The sequence below is a fragment of the Manihot esculenta genome, chromosome 16 (genome assembly GCF_001659605.2).
Source record: "Manihot esculenta cultivar AM560-2 chromosome 16, M.esculenta_v8, whole genome shotgun sequence".
Classification (NCBI taxonomy): domain Eukaryota; kingdom Viridiplantae; phylum Streptophyta; class Magnoliopsida; order Malpighiales; family Euphorbiaceae; genus Manihot; species Manihot esculenta.
In genome coordinates, this window is record NC_035176.2 from 32,384,591 (window position 1) to 32,404,150 (window position 19,560).

General features: G+C 34.0%; 3 protein-coding genes across 3 annotated transcripts; 1 reads left to right on the plus strand and 2 right to left on the minus strand.

The window, feature by feature from the left end:
* Positions 1-1,129: 1,129 nt before the first annotated feature.
* On the minus strand, positions 1,130-3,626 carry LOC110603965 (SPX domain-containing protein 1). Its single transcript, XM_021741973.2, has 3 exons — positions 3,172-3,626; positions 2,277-2,403; positions 1,130-1,825 (listed from the first exon to the last, which is right to left on the minus strand). The coding sequence occupies exons 1-3, from the start codon at positions 3,493-3,495 to the stop codon at positions 1,383-1,385; spliced, it is 894 nt and encodes a 297-aa protein (XP_021597665.1). The 5' UTR covers positions 3,496-3,626; the 3' UTR covers positions 1,130-1,382.
* A 4,377-nt stretch (positions 3,627-8,003) lies between these two features.
* Positions 8,004-13,905, plus strand: LOC110603620 (RNA-dependent RNA polymerase 6). The gene is made up of 3 exons (XM_021741414.2): positions 8,004-8,162; positions 9,183-11,918; positions 12,818-13,905. Exons 2-3 carry the CDS (start codon positions 9,198-9,200, stop codon positions 13,694-13,696), a joined length of 3,600 nt encoding a protein of 1,199 aa, XP_021597106.1. The 5' UTR covers positions 8,004-8,162; positions 9,183-9,197; the 3' UTR covers positions 13,697-13,905.
* Positions 13,906-14,905: 1,000 nt separating this feature from the next.
* LOC110604056 (ethylene-responsive transcription factor SHINE 2) lies at positions 14,906-16,097 on the minus strand. Its single transcript, XM_021742116.2, has 2 exons — positions 15,870-16,097; positions 14,906-15,685 (listed from the first exon to the last, which is right to left on the minus strand). The coding sequence occupies exons 1-2, from the start codon at positions 15,947-15,949 to the stop codon at positions 15,187-15,189; spliced, it is 579 nt and encodes a 192-aa protein (XP_021597808.1). The 5' UTR covers positions 15,950-16,097; the 3' UTR covers positions 14,906-15,186.
* Positions 16,098-19,560: the final 3,463 nt, after the last annotated feature.

Sequence of the window (19,560 nt, forward strand, 5' to 3'; positions counted from 1 at the left end):
TTCAAAAATTCATTCTGCTGTCACTCCTGTCACCTTTAACCTTTCAGAAGGAAGTTGCTGAACCTTTTTGGGCACTTGTTGGATCGAAATCCTTTATTCTTTTACAAATTGATTGGGATCATCTACTGTAATTGCAGCAGCCTTTTCAAATTTCATTGCCTTCTCATATGGTTACCACGTACCACCATTACCATAATTTCATCAGATTTCTGTGGTATTCTTCCTGCACATAGTTTCTATGGCAGGCAGCCATTTGATTGAGATGCTAATGGCTGTTCATAAACTTACTCATCTGTTTTTGGAGCGAGTTGCCTCAGTACTCCCCCAGCCTCCACTAGCTCCACCTCTTTCAACCCATGCTTAGCTAAAATCTCTGCATAGAATACTCCGATTTCATTCAAGAAGTCTAGGCCAGCAACATCAATTACTGCTGCTGGACACAACACTCCATTCAGCAGCAGACTTGTATCTCAAATTGCGCAGTTGAGATTTGACCCTCCTGCTATGCTTAGTCTCCAGAACATATCATTCATCTCGACATCTGCTCCATAGCCATCTCTTTCCTAGTCCTTTTCTCAGTTCAAATAAGGATGCATCATCAACAATTCTTTGATTTCGATATGAGAAACTCCATTCCTCATTGCTCTGATAGAAACATGGTAAAGAATGTTCCCTCCAGCATAGTTTACACAAAGAAATACACGAGAAAGATCCGCCAAGTTTGAGCCAAGGTTCAACACTCGTGAGGTGATTCAGCCATTCAATTCAAGTAAAAACTGTAGCAGTCATCATAAGCTGTTGGAAGGCGATTCTCGTGTGCTAAACGGTAGTCAATAGAGAGGACAATGCATTGAAACGTGACTGAGAAATCTCAAAGTGTAGCCAAGCCATAAAGTTGAGCTAATGCAAAAGCCTCCACCACGAAAATAAAACATAACTGGAATGGAAGTCGACTTACAGATGATAAGGAAGGAAAATCCTTGCTGTTGTTGGCTTGGATTGAAATATTTATATTAAATATTTTCATTATTTTAACTGGAGCCTGGAGGAACTCCATGTTAGGTGGGTCATCTCACATGAACTCTGTATTCACTGTAAAATATAAATAAATAAAAGTTAAAAACTATGCTAGTTAACGGGCTAATTTGAATGATAGAAATCCATGGGATACATCAAACACTTGTTAAGTATAGGACAACAAGAATACATCAAGTTTACCATATCAACACCCCCCCCCCCAACCCAAAAAAACACAAAAAGAAATAAAATAAAATAAAACAAAATAAAACCACATGGACGATCCAAAAAAAAAAAACAGAGTACCCTTCCAATATTTAAAAAATTTATACAAAGAAAGGGGGTAAGATTCTGAAAATAAAACTCTACTTGGCAGCTTGTTCTAAGATAGGAACTTTCTTCCAGTCCTCCTCTAAGGCTCTGCTTTGCAAAGGGGGCAATGAAAACATGTTCACAGTTGAGCTTCCACTCCGAACCTCCTTAAGGACACGCAACGCTGATAGAGTTAGCTTCAGGTACATGTTCTCCATGTTCTCAATCTCAGCAAGCTCTTTGGGAACTTCAATCGACTGCCCCCTACTTTCAGCTGAAGTTTTGGAGTCACAACCTTCCACTTCTTCAGTTTCATCAGGTGATATTGACAGTTCATTTCTTGAGAAGAGCCGGTCAAGCATGGTCTCACACTCCTTCACAAGCTTGTTAAGCACATGAGTTGTGAAAAATGGCTGCTGCATAACCTTTTGGATGAAGGGCAAACGAACCAGAGCACCACTTCGCTTGTCATATTTCTTCAATATCTTCACAAGTCCTGTAAAATCAAGTCCAGAAACAAAATCAACTCAAAGCTCTAGAATGAGAATACCAACATGGCAAGCAAATCAGCAGCTTAACCTTGAAATAAGCAATTTAGCAAAACTTTTCTTTCTTTCTTTTCTTTTTTAACTCTCCTTCCAGATAACTAAATAAGATCATCATGGTCTCCATGGTGCAAAATTCAACCAGAACAGCTGCTCTGGTTTCAGGATTTGTCCGAGCGATAATCAAGTCCTCCACCAAATATCACAAAAATTATGCAAGCACTTCTTATAACAACAGGACATATTTAGCACAACCTTAACAAGTCGCCTAAAACTTGGTTCTAAATAAGGATATGATGATGGCATATTTGGTGAATCTGGTGCATTGTACAAACTACTGGAATTCAATTGATGATAGAAGAGGAAAACCAAATTTCAAAGCCCCATTTTTTGTCAACTCACCTGTGTAATTGAGAGCACTGTAATTCTCCAACAAAACCATCTCGCCATGGAAATTCACAATCTCCCTTCCCACTTCCATCAGTTTTTCATTTGAATCTTTGGCCTTTTTAACTCTGTCTTGCAGCTCCTGCATTCAGACCACAATCACAAAAAGAAAAATTATAAACGATTGTATGTTCATGAATGCCAATTTCCATTTTGCATACTACAGCAAATGAAAGGGAACAAAACCACCAAGAAACAATTTAACCCATCAAGAGAAACACAAATGCCAACCCAATGAATTGAATTATGGGAATACGTCAGAATAAAGCATGAAAAGCTTAACATGGCATGAGTTTCATGTACACAGAACATTATAGTAACAAAGAATGTAGAAATATAGCAGACATGTCTTGGGCGGAGGGAATAACCTCTGTTTATTCAGCTGCGGTGCCAATTGACTGACGTATATGCCATTTAGATCCAGTTCAAATTGTAAAAGCATATTACATGAGAAAATAAATTTACTAAAGAGTTAACTCCACCCTTATCAGATTAAGCCTAATATCAGCTACAGCACAGATTTCAAATCACTTTGCAAAACTATAGAAGACAAGAAGGGGAAAAAATCCCTTTCCTTCTTCAAACTGGGAACTGTTAACCAAAATTGAAAACTAATTGGGTAAATATAGGTGTTCTCGTCTTCTAATATATAATTATGTGCATTATTTTCTATCGAACATAAAATTCTCACATAATATCAAAAAATTTAAATTTCTTATATTGTCACTTAACATTAAATTGAATACTTTTTATTCCAAAAATTGAATTCTTCATATTCCAAACAAAAAAATTCCATCACAACCACAGCATCGGGATAATTAATTAAAAATCAGTATCACTTCAATAATACCTTCCATTGGATAACAAAATCCTCTTCTTTTTCAACAATAAAGGAATTAAATTTCTCCATCTCGTCCTCCAGCAGCCTAACGAAATCAATCACCTCCTTCATCACCTCACCGCCACTCTCCTCCCTGCGATACTCACCGTCTTTCCTATCAGTCGATGCCACCATCACCGCCTCCAATCTCGGCCGCTTATTCGGCGGCTTATCGCCGTCCTTGGGGTAAATTAGCTTGAGTTGTTTCTTCAAATCTTTGTAGGATAAAAACTTGTCTCTCCATTCCGGTAAGGTATCCTCTATCAATATGCTCAGGCTCTTCCAGAACTTCATACCTCAACAGCTGATCAAGACCCCCGTATATGGATTATCAATATTGTTCCGGCGACTGAATTCTTCAAATGGTAAAATAGTAAAAAACAACATATTGTGCGAGCTGTGATATTGACAAAAAAAAGGAGCGAGAGAATAAAAAAAATTAAAATAATAATAATAAAAAGATAAATACGAGAAAAATGTTGGAGAATATTCGCGGGATAGAATATACTCGTGCTGTTTTTGTCCAAGGGATAATCCCTCGCTGTCCACTCGGCTTCTTGTTCTCGGCAGCTTGACTCTTTTCGATTAATGGAATTAAATTTTTTTTATTTCAGAAAAATATTTTAACAATTGTGTTGCATGAGCAAAGGTATATATTTTTTTTTAACTAAAACTTGAGGATTAGGATCGAAAAGTAAAATATGAAATTTTTTAAATTTATTTAATTATTTAATTAAGTCTATAAATATAAATAAATATATATTATATATATATATTTATTATTTTATTTTAATAATATAATTTGATATTTTTTATAACAAAAAAGTTATAGTACAAATATTTTTTAAATCTCGTTGAGTGAAAAAAAAAAAGCCAATTTTGATAAAAGTTGATGCTTAAAATTCCACAAAACATAATTGGATGCTTGAATTTATGCTGGCATTTCCTTGCTTAAAGTTCACAATTAACATTAATTATTTGATTAATCTTAGTTAATCCATATCCTTATCAATAGTATTATCTTTGCCTATCAAATTTTGAAAGGTTTGATAATCTCTATCTATGTAGAATTTGACTCTCACCAATAATGATAACCTCTTTATTCATTCATTCAGTTTTCATTGTTTTGTGGAAAATATTTTTAAAAAAATATATAATTTTTAATATTTATAATACTTAAAAAATTAATTAAATCAAAAAGATTTTTTTAATTAAATAAAAAATCAAAGTATTTCAAATAAATTAAATAATTTTGAAAGTTATTAATATAATTTATTTTTTAAATTTAAATTAAATAATATAAAATAAATTATTTTGCATATAAAATATTTTTATATTTTTTATTATAAATTATTTTTCTTCAAATAAACGAAATCTTGAAATATATTATGATTGAGTCAAATAGATAATATTATAAATTAATATATTTAAATCGGCAAAATACAAATTTGCAATAAAAAGTTTTTCTAAAAAACGAGATTACTTAAAAAACATAATCATTACTCAATGCACTTAGTCCGAGGCGGAGACGGAGTGCAGATGGCCGCATTGATTTCGGTAAAATATATATATATATATATAATAAAAATTAAAATTTTCAGACTTAATTTCCATTACAGATTTAAAAAAATAAATTTACATTTAATTATTTTTTTAATGGTTAGTGATATATTTATTTATATTTTATATTATTGATTTATTTTTTATAATAATTTATCATAATTATTATATATTTTTATTTTTATAATTATAAATTCACTTTAATTGCATATAAATTTTAATTTGATTGTACTTAAGCATTTATTAAATAACTAAAATCTTAATATATATAATATTTTTTTATTAAAAATAAGTAAATTCATTAGAAGATGTCTAGACTCAGTATAAAGGTGGTCGAGCCTAAAAATTCAAAGGGCCATAATAAAAAGACCCTAGCAACAAATCACACTGTGCCAAAAGATAATAAATCAACCCAATGTAACCAAAGCCCAAATGAATAAACCCTAGCTATAAACGGGCAAAGATCCGAAACCAACAAACTCGGGTAAAATGAAGAATTATGCGCCTTAAATCATCACTTGGAGTAATAGAGCCATTGAATCTAACCATTGCTGTTGAAGAAAAGAACTCGACATTTATAAGACATCAAAACCCATGGTGGAGTAGAAAAGGAACATGCAAATCAAAACCAACCACCAACATAGAGATAAGTGTTTAAATTTAGCAATAACAATAATAACAATAGCAACGCACAAGAAAGAGAGCATATCCATCACGAAAATATCATATCCATCATAAAGATGTTCACGATTTGTAATAATTTCAACTTTTTTTCATAGTTTCGACGAGAGAAAATGAAATAGTTTCAACTTTTTGTCATAATTTCGACGAGAGAAAATAAAATGATATAACACTACCTTTTATATAGTCGATGAAAAATCAAAACAATTCAATTAGAACATTGTAAGCGTTCTCAAAATAACTAACCCATAATCATCAAATAAATTAAAATCACCTTATAAAGTAACATGTAACACTAAAAAAATTAAAAAAATTAAAAAAAACGATACTAAATAAGACCAAATTGATGATAGTAAGAGAGGATCTCATTGCTGAGTTCTCTTTTCCTTACTTAATAGTGATGACCGTTGGATTTCTCCGTCCTATTACGAGGCCGAACCGATAGTAGCAGCCCACAATCAGGAAGCTCCTAAACCTCCAAATAAGTCAGGCCCAACCTGTTCATCCTCCTGATCGGACTCCTATTTAAGTCACTCAATCGGACCGACCCGGCCCATTTCAGCCTTAAAACCAGCCCTTTCCTAGGTTCCGATCCTTTTCCCTCAAAACCGGTCACAAGAAAAAAAGGCTGCGGGTCCAGTCATTTCGCAGTCCTGTCCACTCGCACGCCGAAGGGAATTAAATGCTTGCCTGACAGAGGGAGGGTCCTGGAGTCATCCGTACGTACGGACCTACACCAAGGAGTAGGTGGTCCTATAGCGGAAAGGCCATCTCGCATGAGGGAGAAGAGAGAGAATAAAAGAATTAAGTTTTTTTTATAAGTTTACAAAACTCTTGTAAAATCATATTTTCTGGATATCAGATCATCAAATAGGATAGAAAAAGACCGAACATTAGAAAGACAAAAAAGATTTGAAATCATAAAAAAAAAAAGATTTGAAATCATAAAAAAAAAAAGAAACTGAGAAGAAATTTTCTCTCTGCCGCTGAAGTAGGAAGAGATATTTTAAAAAAATATATATATTTATGACTTAAACTTATTAATGCATCTAATATAAAATATATAGTATGTATATTAATAATTATTATATATATGCATCATACAAAATTAACTGAAATATATTGCATATAATAAGTTTATAAATTAAATACAAAGTATATTATCATATAAAATATAATTTATAGTCGGACTCAAATATTTATCCATTTAATTTCAAGTCTCAACTAAATCAAATTCAAAAAATTGAAACTGGTAAAAATAGATTGAAATTAGTCATTTATGAATTGGCTAAAAAGTTTTTTCATTAGTGAGTTAAGTATGAGTTTTTTTTTTTTTCTTTTTCCTTTGAACCATGATTATAATTAATTTGAATTGTCTATTCCAAATCAAAACTAGCTAAATTCAAATTTTATTAATTTTCTAAATTAAATTTACATTGAGTTAATTGGCTGCTTTTTTTTAATTATAAAAAACAAACAAAGATTGTATTATAAATATAAATTATAAAAATTTATGCAGTTTAATCTATAAAATGTTACTATTATGGTTATTTTATTTGAAATAATGTAGCAATTTCTTTCTTATAAAAATTAATCAAATCTATGAAACATTTGTATTTTTCTTTAATTTTTTTTAAAGGAAACCTGTTTTTTTTAATAAATTATATAAAATGTGTAATATTAAAGGAAAAAATAATAATAATTCAAAAAATATAAACATTTATCTTTTTATTTTTTAAATGTATAAAAATAATATATTTTTGTAAAATTAATTATTTTGATGAAAAATTATTTAAATTTATAAAGAAGTGACATTTTCAAATAATATAAAAAATAAATACTTTAACATACAAAGACAATAACATATTTTTGTAAATAGCAAAACAAAATATTATTTTAATTAATAATAATTTTTTTAATTTAATATATTTTCTGCAAAATAATTACTTTTAAAAATAAAAACCAATTTACATAAATTTAGAATAAAAATATAGAATTTTTATAATGTTAAATTTATTTTTGTAATGAAGTAAATTAACTTTAGACTATAAAAATTCCCTAAATTAACACTGTAACCGTTTTTAATCATATTTTAAACTGAAAATTATTAGAGGGGTGTATTCATCAATTTAGAATCGATTGAATTGAATAAATTAAAATTTAAATATTTATAAAAATTAATAGAAAAATAAATTTAATTTAATTTAATTCAGTTTAATTAATTATTAAAATATTTTTATTATTTATTTAAAATATTTTAATTTAATTTGATTTTATTGTTTTTTAATTAAAATTAAATTAAATTAATTAAAATTTTAATAATATAAAATTAATTTAAATAAAAAATATAAAATTAAATTAAAATTTTAAATTGATTGGATTTGTTGTCTTGTTTTGACTTGAATTGATTATTTCTTTACTATGATGCCGCTCGGTTTGAAACCGGCTTGTGCCAGGTCCAACCTTAGCGAGAGATGATCACAGGCTTGGCGCAAATGGGCCTTCTACTGTGTGATGCCATCGGCTCAATCATAGCCTTCTCCTAAAAGGTAACGACAGTGAGTGAAGCCTCGAGAGTGAGGGGTAACTACTTCACTAGGAAGGCAACCAAAAGCAACTTCTCTCAGAAGGTGGCCCAACCATTCCTATTTTATGGTTCAGTTGCCCAGTCTCTCGTTACTCTCTCTATCTCGGTTCTAGCTTCATCAAACGCAAGAAAGGTTAGTCTTTCTTAATTCTTTGATTGATATTTGTTATGTATTTGATATCATGTTCAAAATTGGCTGTTGGGATTGTCTGTTTGGTGATCGAGAAAATGCAATTCACTATTGTTATTCTTTTTCTTTGATCAATGCCTTAACATTAGAGACCATTCTTTTGTTTTTTTTTTTAATGGGTGAATTTGTGTCCAGTTTTTTTATATTATTTTAAAGTTTCTTTTCTCTTCTCTCCATTTCTCCCAATCCAAACAAAGGGTTAGACTCTATCTTTTTGGGCGATGTTGAGTTCTTGTCCTGGGTTATTGGGGTTAACTTTATTTTTTCTGTCTCTTTTGGAATTGTGCATTGTAATCGATTAATGAGTATGGCTATGGCATGATTTCTTCACAAAATTTTTGAAAATTTGTTAGTTTCTAAGCCATGGCATTTTCGGGAAACAATTCTCGGCCAATACAGCGTGGGGAAAAGAAGGGATGAGGTTTCATTTTGAAATTCTGGGATCAACTGGAACACTTACCTTAGTTAACAAAATAGAATTGAAAACACGTGCTATTATAGTTCTTAAAATAATTTTTTTGGGTCTGGTTTTTTCATTATTTATTAAAATGTGCATTGGGATTGGGGTCAAACTGAAACACAATTTGTTTTGCTCTTAGGTTGCATATTTAATTATTTACAAAGAAGTATCTTGAATATGCACCCAACAACATTAGAGAGATCTTATCAATTTTATTTTTAACAGTTACCTTAGGGATTTGTTCTTTTCCCTTTTTTTGCTCCCCCTATTTTCTGTTATAATAGGAAGTCACAATCTCTTTAAATGAATTATTTCTTCCTGCTTGTTTGGCTCTTTATCAAGTTTCTACCAGAAGAGTTTGCTATGAAAATATATTTTTGATCTAATAATCATCAGTGCTTGATAAAGGGGAATGGCTAAAAAGGATCTATATTGCTAAACCACAACTAGCTTAGAACTAAGGCTTAGTTGTTGTTGTAACCTTTAGCTGTTGAACTTGGCAGAGCACCGGCAAATTAATGGAGATAGAAAAGAATGAGAAGGATACAGTGGTAACTCAAGTCAGTATTGGTGGATTTAATAGTCGTGTCAAGGCAAAAGATCTTGTGGCATATTTGGAAAGTGAGATTGGACTTGTTTGGAGGTGCAGATTGAAGACATCATGGACCCCGCCAGAGTCCTATCCAAATTTTGACATAACTAACACTGCAGGTGTCCAAAGAACAGACGGGCATAACAAGATAGAGCCACATGCGTTTGTCCATTTTGCCTCACCTCAATCAGCCACTTGGGCTAAGAATGCTGCAGGGCGCTGTGAACTTTTCTTGAATGACAGGCCACTGAAAGTTAGTCTGGGTCCTGAAAATCCATATCACATGAATCAGAGAAGGAGAACAACAACTCCCTTTAAATTATCTGACGTGCATGTTGAGATTGGAACGCTTAGCCGTAATGAATTCTTGGTTGGTTGGAGTGGACCTTCTTCTGGAGTTGATTTTCTTGTGGATCCTTTTGATGGGACATGCAAGTTTTGTTTCACTAGGGATACTGCCTTCTCCGTGAAAGACACAACTGAGCATGCAGTCATTAGATGTGACTTTAAATTGGAGTTCCTAGTGAGAGACATCAATGAGGTGAAACAATATACTGATTGGAACACTTCATCACTGGTTATCCTGTTGCAGCTGGTGTCAGCACCTTTTGTCTGGTATAGAACTGCTGACGATGACATCGAAGTGTTAGCTCCCTTTAATTTGCTGGATGATGATGATCCTTGGATCCGGACCACTGATTTTACCCCTAGTGGGGCAATTGGTCGTTGTAATTCATATCGAGTTTCCATCCCCCCTCGTCATGGTGCAAAGTTGAATAGGGCCTTGAACTATCTTAAAGAACGAAGGGTGCAGCTGGAATTCCTAAAAATGCCCCTTAAGAATTCAAATGAACCAGAGTATGGGATGCCGATGTCAGATGCTTTCTTTTGTATTCATCACAAGGAAGGGATTGCTTTTGAGGTAATGTTCCTGGTGAATGCTGTCATGCATAAAGGAATATTCAATCAACACCAACTGTCTGACAGTTTTTTTGATTTACTGAGAAGCCAACCTCTGGATGTAAATTTGTCTGCATTGAAGCACATTTGTTCTTATAAGCGCCCTGTTTTTGATGCTTATTGCTGTCTCAAAGCTGTCCAGCAATGGTTGCTGAATAACCCCAAACTTTTCAAGAGCCCTAAACAGTTGGATGATATTGTAGAAATTAGGCGGCTGGCTATTACTCCTACCAGGGCATACTGCCTTCCACCTGAAGTAGAACTCTCCAATAGAGTTTTAAGAAAATATAAAGATATTGCTGATAGATTTTTAAGAGTCACCTTCATGGATGAAGGCTTGCAGACAATCAACGCAAACACTCTCACTTATTACGTTGCTCCTATAGTAAGAGAGATCACTTCTAACTCTTTCTCTCAAAAAACAAGAGTCTTCAAAAGGGTGAAGGGTATTCTGACTGATGGATTTTACTTATGTGGTCGAAGGTACTCATTTTTGGCCTTCTCATCCAATCAACTGAGGGATCGTTCTGCATGGTTTTTTGCAGAAAATGCGGAAATTAGTGTTCATCAGATCCGAAGCTGGATGGGGAGGTTCACCAATAGGAACATTGCAAAATGTGCTGCAAGGATGGGACAGTGTTTCTCCTCTACATATGCAACTGTAGAAGTTCCTTCAGGAGAGGTTAATCTTTCCCTTCCTGATATTGAGAGGAATGGTTATATATTCTCTGATGGTATTGGAACTATAACTCCAGATCTTGCGAAGGAAGTTGCAGAAAAGTTGAAATTAGATGCTAATCCACCATGCGCTTACCAGATCAGGTATGCAGGATGTAAAGGGGTTGTGGCTTGCTGGCCAGCACAAGGTGATGGGATCCGTTTGTCCTTGAGGCCCAGTATGAACAAGTTCCAATCAAATCACACCACTTTGGAAATCTGTTCATGGACCAGGTTTCAGCCTGGTTTCTTGAATAGGCAGATTATTACTTTGCTTTCCGTTTTGCAAGTTCCAGATGAAATATTTTGGGAAATGCAGTTTGATATGGTCTCCAAACTCGATCAGATGCTCATGGATGCTGACGTAGCATTCGATGTTATCACTGCATCATGTGCTGAGCAAGGTAATACTGCAGCAATAATGTTGAGTGCAGGTTTCAAGCCCCAAAAGGAACCTCACTTACAAGGCATGCTAACTTGTATAAGAGCTGCACAGCTTTGGGGCCTCAGGGAAAAGGCTAGGATCTTTGTTTCTTCAGGGAGATGGTTGATGGGCTGCTTGGATGAGCTAGGGGTGCTTGAACAAGGTCAGTGCTTTATCCAAGTATCTAACCCGTCTTTGGAAAACTGTTTCTTGAAGCATGGCTCAAGATTTAGTGAGATCAAGAAAAACCTTGAAGTAATTAAAGGTACTGTGGTGATAGCTAAAAATCCTTGCCTTCATCCTGGAGATGTAAGGATCCTAGAAGCAGTTGATGCTCCTGAACTGCACCATTTACATGATTGCCTTATCTTCCCACAGAAGGGTGACAGGCCGCATACAAATGAAGCTTCTGGAAGTGACCTTGATGGAGATTTATACTTCGTTACGTGGGATGAAAACCTTATTCCACCAAGTAAGAGGAGTTGGACACCGATGCAGTATAATGCTGCAGAAGCCAAGGTCCTAAATCGCCCTGTCCGTTCTCAGGTAGTTATTTGCTCAATTTGAATATTACTCCTTCTGTTCCATAATTTTGTCCTCTTTGCTTTTTCACACATTAATAAATGCATTTTTTATTAACTTTTCAATTATACTCATATTAAGTACATTTAATTTTATTGAATACTAAGAAATATTTTGAAAGGTTTCTTAGAAATAAAACAAAATTAAATAGTGTTATAATAGTCAATTTATATGTTACTATAGTTTAAAAAAAAAGAAAGTGAACAATAATTTTGGAATAATAAAAAAAGGAAAAATGGACAAACATTATGAGACGGAGGGAGTATTTTTGAAGCCTATTTGACAATTTTGTTTAAGTGGTACTATAATGTGTAGTGGGCAATTCTTTGTCCCTACCATCTTCATTGAACATTCACTTTTCTCTTATTCTTTTTCTCCCCATGCAAATACTGGATTAAATGATGCCCAAGTCTAGTATACAGTGATAGTTGAAAAACTATTGGTAGGGAGGATTATATGATACCAATGCTAATCTTCTTGAACCAACAAAATCTATTATTTTCGCGGCACTATAGTATTGATATATTGTTTGTTTATTATTTGACAATGCATGAAGCCATGAACCATGTAAATTATGTGTTGGCATAATTTTGGAATCTATGAATAACATCATGAAGTTCCACGTCTCCACCCCACCAAGGCATATTCTCTTGCTGGTAATGGCAATATTATTGTGTTGTTACTTGTGCCTAGAAAATGATATTAGATAGATTACAGTATCACAAAGAAGCATACTTAGTGTATTCTTACTGAAGATTCAGATCCTAGGTCATTTCATTAGCCTTTAATTGAGGATATATACTGTTTATAATTCCAATTTTGCCACAAGAAAAGATCTGATTATTTCTGTGTTCTATGTGCAGGATATTATAGATTTTTTTGCAAGGCATATGGTAAACGAGAATTTGGGAGCAATTTGTAACGCGCATGTTGTTCGTGCAGACTTGAGCGAGTATGGGGCTCTGGATGATAATTGCATAAAACTGGCAGAATTAGCAGCCACAGCTGTTGACTTTCCTAAGACTGGGATGCTTGTAACTATGCCACCTTATCTGAGACCAAAAATGTATCCAGATTTTATGGGGAAGGAGGACTATCAGTCCTACAAGTCGACCAAAATTTTGGGAAGACTTTATCGCCAGGTTAAAGACGCTTGTGATGATAATGTTGTAGCTGCGTCTTCAGAGCTCAACATCGTTCCTGGTGACATTCCTTATGATAGGGATCTGGAGGTTTCCGGGTCATCTGATTACATTCTGGAGGCCTGGGATCAAAAGTGCTCATATGATGGACAGCTGAAAGGTCTTATGGGCCAGTATAAAGTGAAAAGAGAAGAAGAGGTTGTAACTGGTCATATTTGGTCCATGCCAAAGTACAACAGCAGGAAGAATGGGGAATTGAAAGAGAGGCTTAAGCAATCTTACAGTGGTCTCAAGAAAGAATTTAGGCAAGTCTTTGAGAAGATGGATTTGGATTTTGAACAACTCTCAGATGATGAGAAAAACTTGCTGTATGAGCGAAAGGCATCAGCGTGGTACCAGGTTGCATATCATCCCACTTGGATAAAAAAGTCACTGGAATTGCAAGGGCCAGAAGCTGATGACAGTGCAGCAATGTTGAGCTTCGCTTGGATTGCAGCCGATTACCTTGCTCGAATTAAGATTAAATGCAGGGGAATTGAAGGTGTCGACACTAGTAAACCTGTCAACTCGCTGGTGAAGTACCTGGCTGATAGGATCTGATCAGCATCTGAAGCCTTTTGGGGCAATGTTAGGCTTCTTGGCCGCAAGTCCACTCTGCCATTATTAACAATCTTAATGTTTTGTTTACTATGCTGTATCTCATGGTGGTATTCAGGCATCATGATTGAACTGTTGTGTTATGGTGAAACTTGGTTTTTCTAAATGTTCATATATCGTATGATATAGATAATTATTTCTGGTTGAAGACAGTTTACCCTTCTCATCACGTGATGATGCCAAATAATGCACTTGGAAGTCAAAAGAGTGTCACTTCAAGAAATGAACAATATTGAAAAGTGGAAACCAATCAACCATGGGAATGGTTATTGCTCTTATAATTGCAATTCACCCACCCCATAATTATGTTGAAAGGCATAGCAAGCGTGTCACTACCTTGTTGATGGCCAATCAACTCTGGGCATTTTTTGATTGATAAAGGTGAAACATTCATTAATCGTTATCCAACCACTTAGAGCTGTGCCTCTGCCTTTTCTTTTTCAAACTCTTTTTTTCTTTTTGTTAGGACTTTGGGGAATCTTCCATTGATCCATCCTTCTGAATTTCAGACCACATACATGCATGCATCCAAAGCTGTCAGCCCATGAATAACTTCCATTTTGAGTATGTATAAAAAGTTTACTACAAACACATGGATGATGGATCTTCTACCCATGACCACAAATTTTTTGCCAATTTAATCAAACCCCATTTGTTTGGATATTCCTATTAGCTTCTAAGCTGTATAAGTCTCTTTCTCGCTTTAGTTTCTACATCATCTCATGTGTCATTGTCCTTCTATGCCTTCACTTTCTTACCAAAATTAGCCATGATTTTTAAAGGGATTACATCTATATTAATATATGGAAGAGTAAGCTCATGTGTGCTTTGTATGAGCAATTAGTTGGATTTCTCTTTCAAAAAATAGAAAATCCATGTGTTTTTGTCTCAATCTTTCTCTATATTATATCTTTGTCTAGTTAATATTGTCTCTAATTCAGGTTTTCAAGCATACAACAGTTCCCGTAGGCCGTAGCAGTAAGTATATACTATACATTCCACAAGTTTCCAAGCTGATGGCCACTTCTTGGAAAGTCTCATTTTCAGTATCAAACACAAAGGAGAGATGCCATCCATCACTCATCATTAACTCAAAACACCTATTATCAATAATTAAAAACATTAATTTCTATTACAAAAGTTTCAACATACAGAGCACACCATGTCTGTAAATATAATTCCTGATGGCTCTTCTACAATATGATGCCCATCAGGAAAAATATACATCTAGCTGACACTAATATCAGGTAAACTATATATCTATAGATATATATATGGATCGATTTCCTGCTATATTAAGTTCCTGAAGATGTCTAAGGTAATGGATTCATTCGTTAATCTGAAGGTAGTTTTACAATCAGTTTCGCTGCAGCACCTGCAGCTCTAGCTAATTGCCCACCTGAAGATGAGTTTAGATAGAGACTTACAGGCGGTCAATTCCAATTAAGTAGTTCTTCTATCATTTGTGTTGCAATTATATCCTGTTCATCATCAAGACCATGTGCAGGCTCCATCTCATGAACTGCCGATGACGATGATGATGACAGTGAAAATCCATCATCCACCACTTGTGTTTTCTTGTTTCCAAGCTCCACCTTCATGACCCAATTCGATCTGGAATGAGAACCAGCTCCCTTTTGCCACACTCCAATGTGAGAATTGTCGTTGTCAAGCCTTAAACAAGTGAGAGAAGCAGGAGAAGGGTCTTTGCAACACTTGCGAAGCTTGGTGTTGAGCAGCTCAGAGAGAGCCTTGGGAGGCAATGGATACTGATCAGTATTGCATTGATTATGATCATTTCCTGTTTCTTCCAGGTCACTTCTAGGGAAATTGGTCTTGGCATTTTGGCCATTCATGAGTATAGCTGCTTGGTCATAAGCTCTTGCTGCTGCCTCAGCTGTCTCAAACGTGCCTAGCCATATCCTCCTCTTCCTACACACACCCAACAAAAAACACATCACAGAGGAATATCACAAACTCCTTCCATACAATAACAATCAAAGCTCTGGCAGTGTGATACGAGGTATATATAGCCTGAAGCTAAATGGGTATTTAATGAGCAAAAAGTACAAGCTCATACTAAAGAGAGTGTAATAATGTGAGTGGGTGAGCTTACAGTAAAGGGTGGCGAATTTCGGATACCCAGGAGCCCCACTGTCGTTGCCTGACGCCTCTGAATTTCTTTGATTGTACCATATCCTTTTTAATGGAGATGAGAGAGTGAGAGTGCGAAATTTGCAGAGAGTTGATGATAATAATAAAGTGGGAGATGAGATGAGATGGATGATTGAGAGATGATGATGAGGTGGTTTAAGTGTTTTAATAGAGAGGGAGCTTGGGACATGAAAAAGATGATAGCGTACTAAATATGTAAGACAGATTGTGTGTGTTGTGTCGGTGAATTGGATAGAAAAAGTCTAAGTTTGCATTAAAGATTTCACCTACACAAACTCTATATACGTAAGAACAACCTTTGCCTTATTCACAACTAATTACATCACCTTGCACCCTCATTTATTATTCTGTTTCTTCACAATTATTTAAATTTAAATATTTGAATTTGTTGCATTTTTAATATTATATTCTATCCAAATAAATAGTAATACAACAATATTAATTATTTTAAGGAGAAAGTAAAAGAAAATGATTTTATCGAATTTAACTTTATGATTTGTAGTTTAATTTATGTGTAGTTTAATTTATGTTAAAGTCATATGTATGATATCACACTATTAATAAATAATGATAATTTTTAAATATCGTCAAGAATATTAACGTAGAAATCATATCATAATATACTAATTTGATACTGATAACATATAAGATATATAAAGAATTTAGGAGGAATTTTTTTTTTCAAATTGAATTGATTTTCATAAAATTTGAATATTTATATAAAAGAAATTAACCTAAATTAAGAATATTTATAATAAAAATAGAATCTCTATAATTAAGCCCTATAATCAAGTCTAATTAGCACTCACAGGTATAGTCTGATGATAAGTGCATCTAAGTAAATCTGAGAGGTTTCAGATTCTACTCTCCCGATCCTCAATCCCCATTTCAAAAAAAAAAAAAAAATCAAGTCTAATTAGGATTCTAAAGATCTGAATCCTCTTAATTAGGAACTTTCTATGTTGGTCAATATTTTCTCTCAAGTTAGTGCATAGATATCACACATGTCCAACTTGCAAACCAAGGTATGATAGATCTTGTTGTTTGGCTTTTTGGTAAATACTTCAGCTAACTGTTCATTGGAAGTCACATGATCTAATCTCAAGACACCATTTATTAACTTCTCTTTAATGAAGTATCGATCAATCTCTATATGTTTCGTTCGGTCATATTGAATCAGATTATGAGCTAGACTGATGATAACTTTATTGTCACAGTACAAGAGGAGTTTATCACTCTCCAACAGTGTCAATTCCTCCAACAATCTCTACAATAAGGAGTTCACAAATACCTTGTGCTATCACTTTATATTTCGCCTCAGCACTTGATCGAGCAACAACACTTTGCTTTTTTATTTTTCCAAGTGATAAGGTTTCCTCCCACAAGTGTGCAATAACCACCAGTCGACCTCCTATCATCAAGGAATCCAGTCCAATATGCATTTGTGAATGCGTGTATACTGAGATGACCGTGTTTAGAGAATAGGAGACCTTTTCTAGGAGCAGACTTCAAGTATCGCAAAATATGAAAACAGCTTGTATGTGAGACTCACGAGAATCATGCATAAATTGACTGACTAAGCTGACTGCATATGTTATATTTGGTCGAGTATGTGAAAGATAAATCAATCTGCCTACCAACCTCTGATATCTGCCAATATCCACTGACTCACCAAACCTTGCTTGTAGCTTGTGATTGCTCTCAATGAGAGTTTTTGCTGGTTTACAACCTAACATACAAGTTTCTTCCAAAAGATCCAAAATGTATTTTCTCTAAGAAATAAAGATTTTCTTCTTTAATCTGGCAACCTCAATTTCCAGAAAATATTACAGTTTTCCTAGATCTTTAATTTCAAACTCCTTAGTCAAAAGTTTTTTCAGTCGAGTCATTTCTTCAGTGTCGTTCCCTGTCATTATTATGTTATCAACATAGATTATAAAAAAAGTAATTTTACCCTTGTGATGTTTGATAAATAAGGTATGGTCAGCATTGCTCTGTTGATAGCCAAAGAAAATCATAACTTTACTGAATCGATCAAACCAAGCTCTAGGTGACTGCTTTAACCTATACAAAACTTTCTTTAGCTTACACACATTTTCTTGTGTTTTTTCATCATCAAATCCAGGAGGTATTTTCATATATACTTCTTCCTCCAAGTCTCTATGGAGAAATGTATTTTTTACATCAAATTATTGTAGTTCTTAATCAAGATGGGCAACACAAGATAGCATACTCTGATTTAGTTCATTTTGGCAACAGGGGCAAATGTCTCCTGGTAATCCACTCCATAGGTTTAAGTGTAGCCCTTAGCAATTAGTCTAGTCTTGAATCTTTCAATTGATCCTACTATTTTGTGTTTCACAATGAACACCCATTTGTAGTCAATTGACTTTTTTTTTCCAGGTGAAAGAGACATCAACTCTCAAGTCTCATTTTTTACCAAGGCTTTCATTTCTTCAATCATCGTTCCCTTCCAATTAAAATCTTTGAGAGCTTCATTCCAATGGGATAGATACAGAAAAAATAGATAAGGCAAAAGCTCTATAAGATGGAGACAAAGAATTATAAGAGAGAAAGTTATAAATAGAGTGCTTTGTGCAAGATCTAACTCTTTTTATTTGAGCAAAGAATCATAAGAGAGAAAGTTAGAAATAGAGTGCTTTGCGCAAGATCTAACTCTTTTTCTTTGAGCAATTAGTTTATTTAGATCATCAATAGGCTCAAGGTTTAGGGATGATTCATCACATGAAGAAGAAGAAGAGTCATGACACTGAGTAGGCTGCATAATGATATTTTTTTACTTCTGTTGTGTCTCTTCTTAAGTATCTCCTTAAATCTGGTTTATCTAAACGCCCAATTATCTTTTCCTGATCACCAATAATCTTCCTCTGTATAGTAGTCTCATCTAGAATAAAATGCTCTAGAATTATAGGACTAGGAATCATCTCTTCTCTCTCATTGTTCTCCCCTTGAAAAGGTGATGGGATAGTACTGAAGTAAGATTCAGCCTCTCTCAATGTAATATCCATACTGATAAAATATTTTCTAGATTGAGGGTGGTAACACTTGTAACCTTTCTGTATGGGAGAATACCCAACAAATACATATTTAAGAGCCCTCGGATCGAGCTTCCCACCTGTCCTAGTATGAACAAAACACGTGCATCCAAACACCTTTGTTAGAACAATATAAATATTTTTCCTTTATAGCACCTCTAAAGGGTTTTTAAAGGCAAGAGTTTTGAGAGACATTCTATTAATGAGATAAGTTGCAGCTAAGACTGCATCTCCACAATATTATTTTGGAAGGTTTATGGCAAAAAAGAGAGATCGAGCTACTTCCAACAAGTGCCTATTTTTCTTTCAGTAACACCATTTTGGGCACTAGTGTAAAGACAACTAATTTGATACAGTATCTCATTAGACTCTAGATAAGTAGAAAAATGGTCATCCATATAATTTGTACCATCATCAATTTTCAAAATTTTTATTCTAGTATCAAATTGAGTACAAATTATCTTGTGAAAAGATTGAAAGCAAGAAACCATGTCACTATTTGCCTTTATCAAATAAACCCAAGTTATATGAGTGCAACAATCAATAAAAGTAACAAACCAACAATTACCAGATAGT

Coding starts and splice junctions, on each gene's coding strand:
- LOC110604056 (XM_021742116.2), bottom strand. CDS start 15,949: ATGGTACAATCAAAGAAATTCAGAGGCGTCAGGCAACGACAGTGGGGC. Junction 15,686..15,869: donor GAAATTCGCCACCCTTTACT/GTAAGCTCACCC, acceptor GGGTGTGTGTAG/GAAGAGGAGGATATGGCTAG.
- LOC110603620 (XM_021741414.2), top strand. CDS start 9,198: ATGGAGATAGAAAAGAATGAGAAGGATACAGTGGTAACTCAAGTCAGT. Junction 11,919..12,817: donor ATCGCCCTGTCCGTTCTCAG/GTAGTTATTTGC, acceptor TTCTATGTGCAG/GATATTATAGATTTTTTTGC.
- LOC110603965 (XM_021741973.2), bottom strand. CDS start 3,495: ATGAAGTTCTGGAAGAGCCTGAGCATATTGATAGAGGATACCTTACCG. Junction 2,404..3,171: donor ATTTTGTTATCCAATGGAAG/GTATTATTGAAG, acceptor GTCTGAATGCAG/GAGCTGCAAGACAGAGTTAA. Junction 1,826..2,276: donor CAGTGCTCTCAATTACACAG/GTGAGTTGACAA, acceptor TTGATTTTACAG/GACTTGTGAAGATATTGAAG.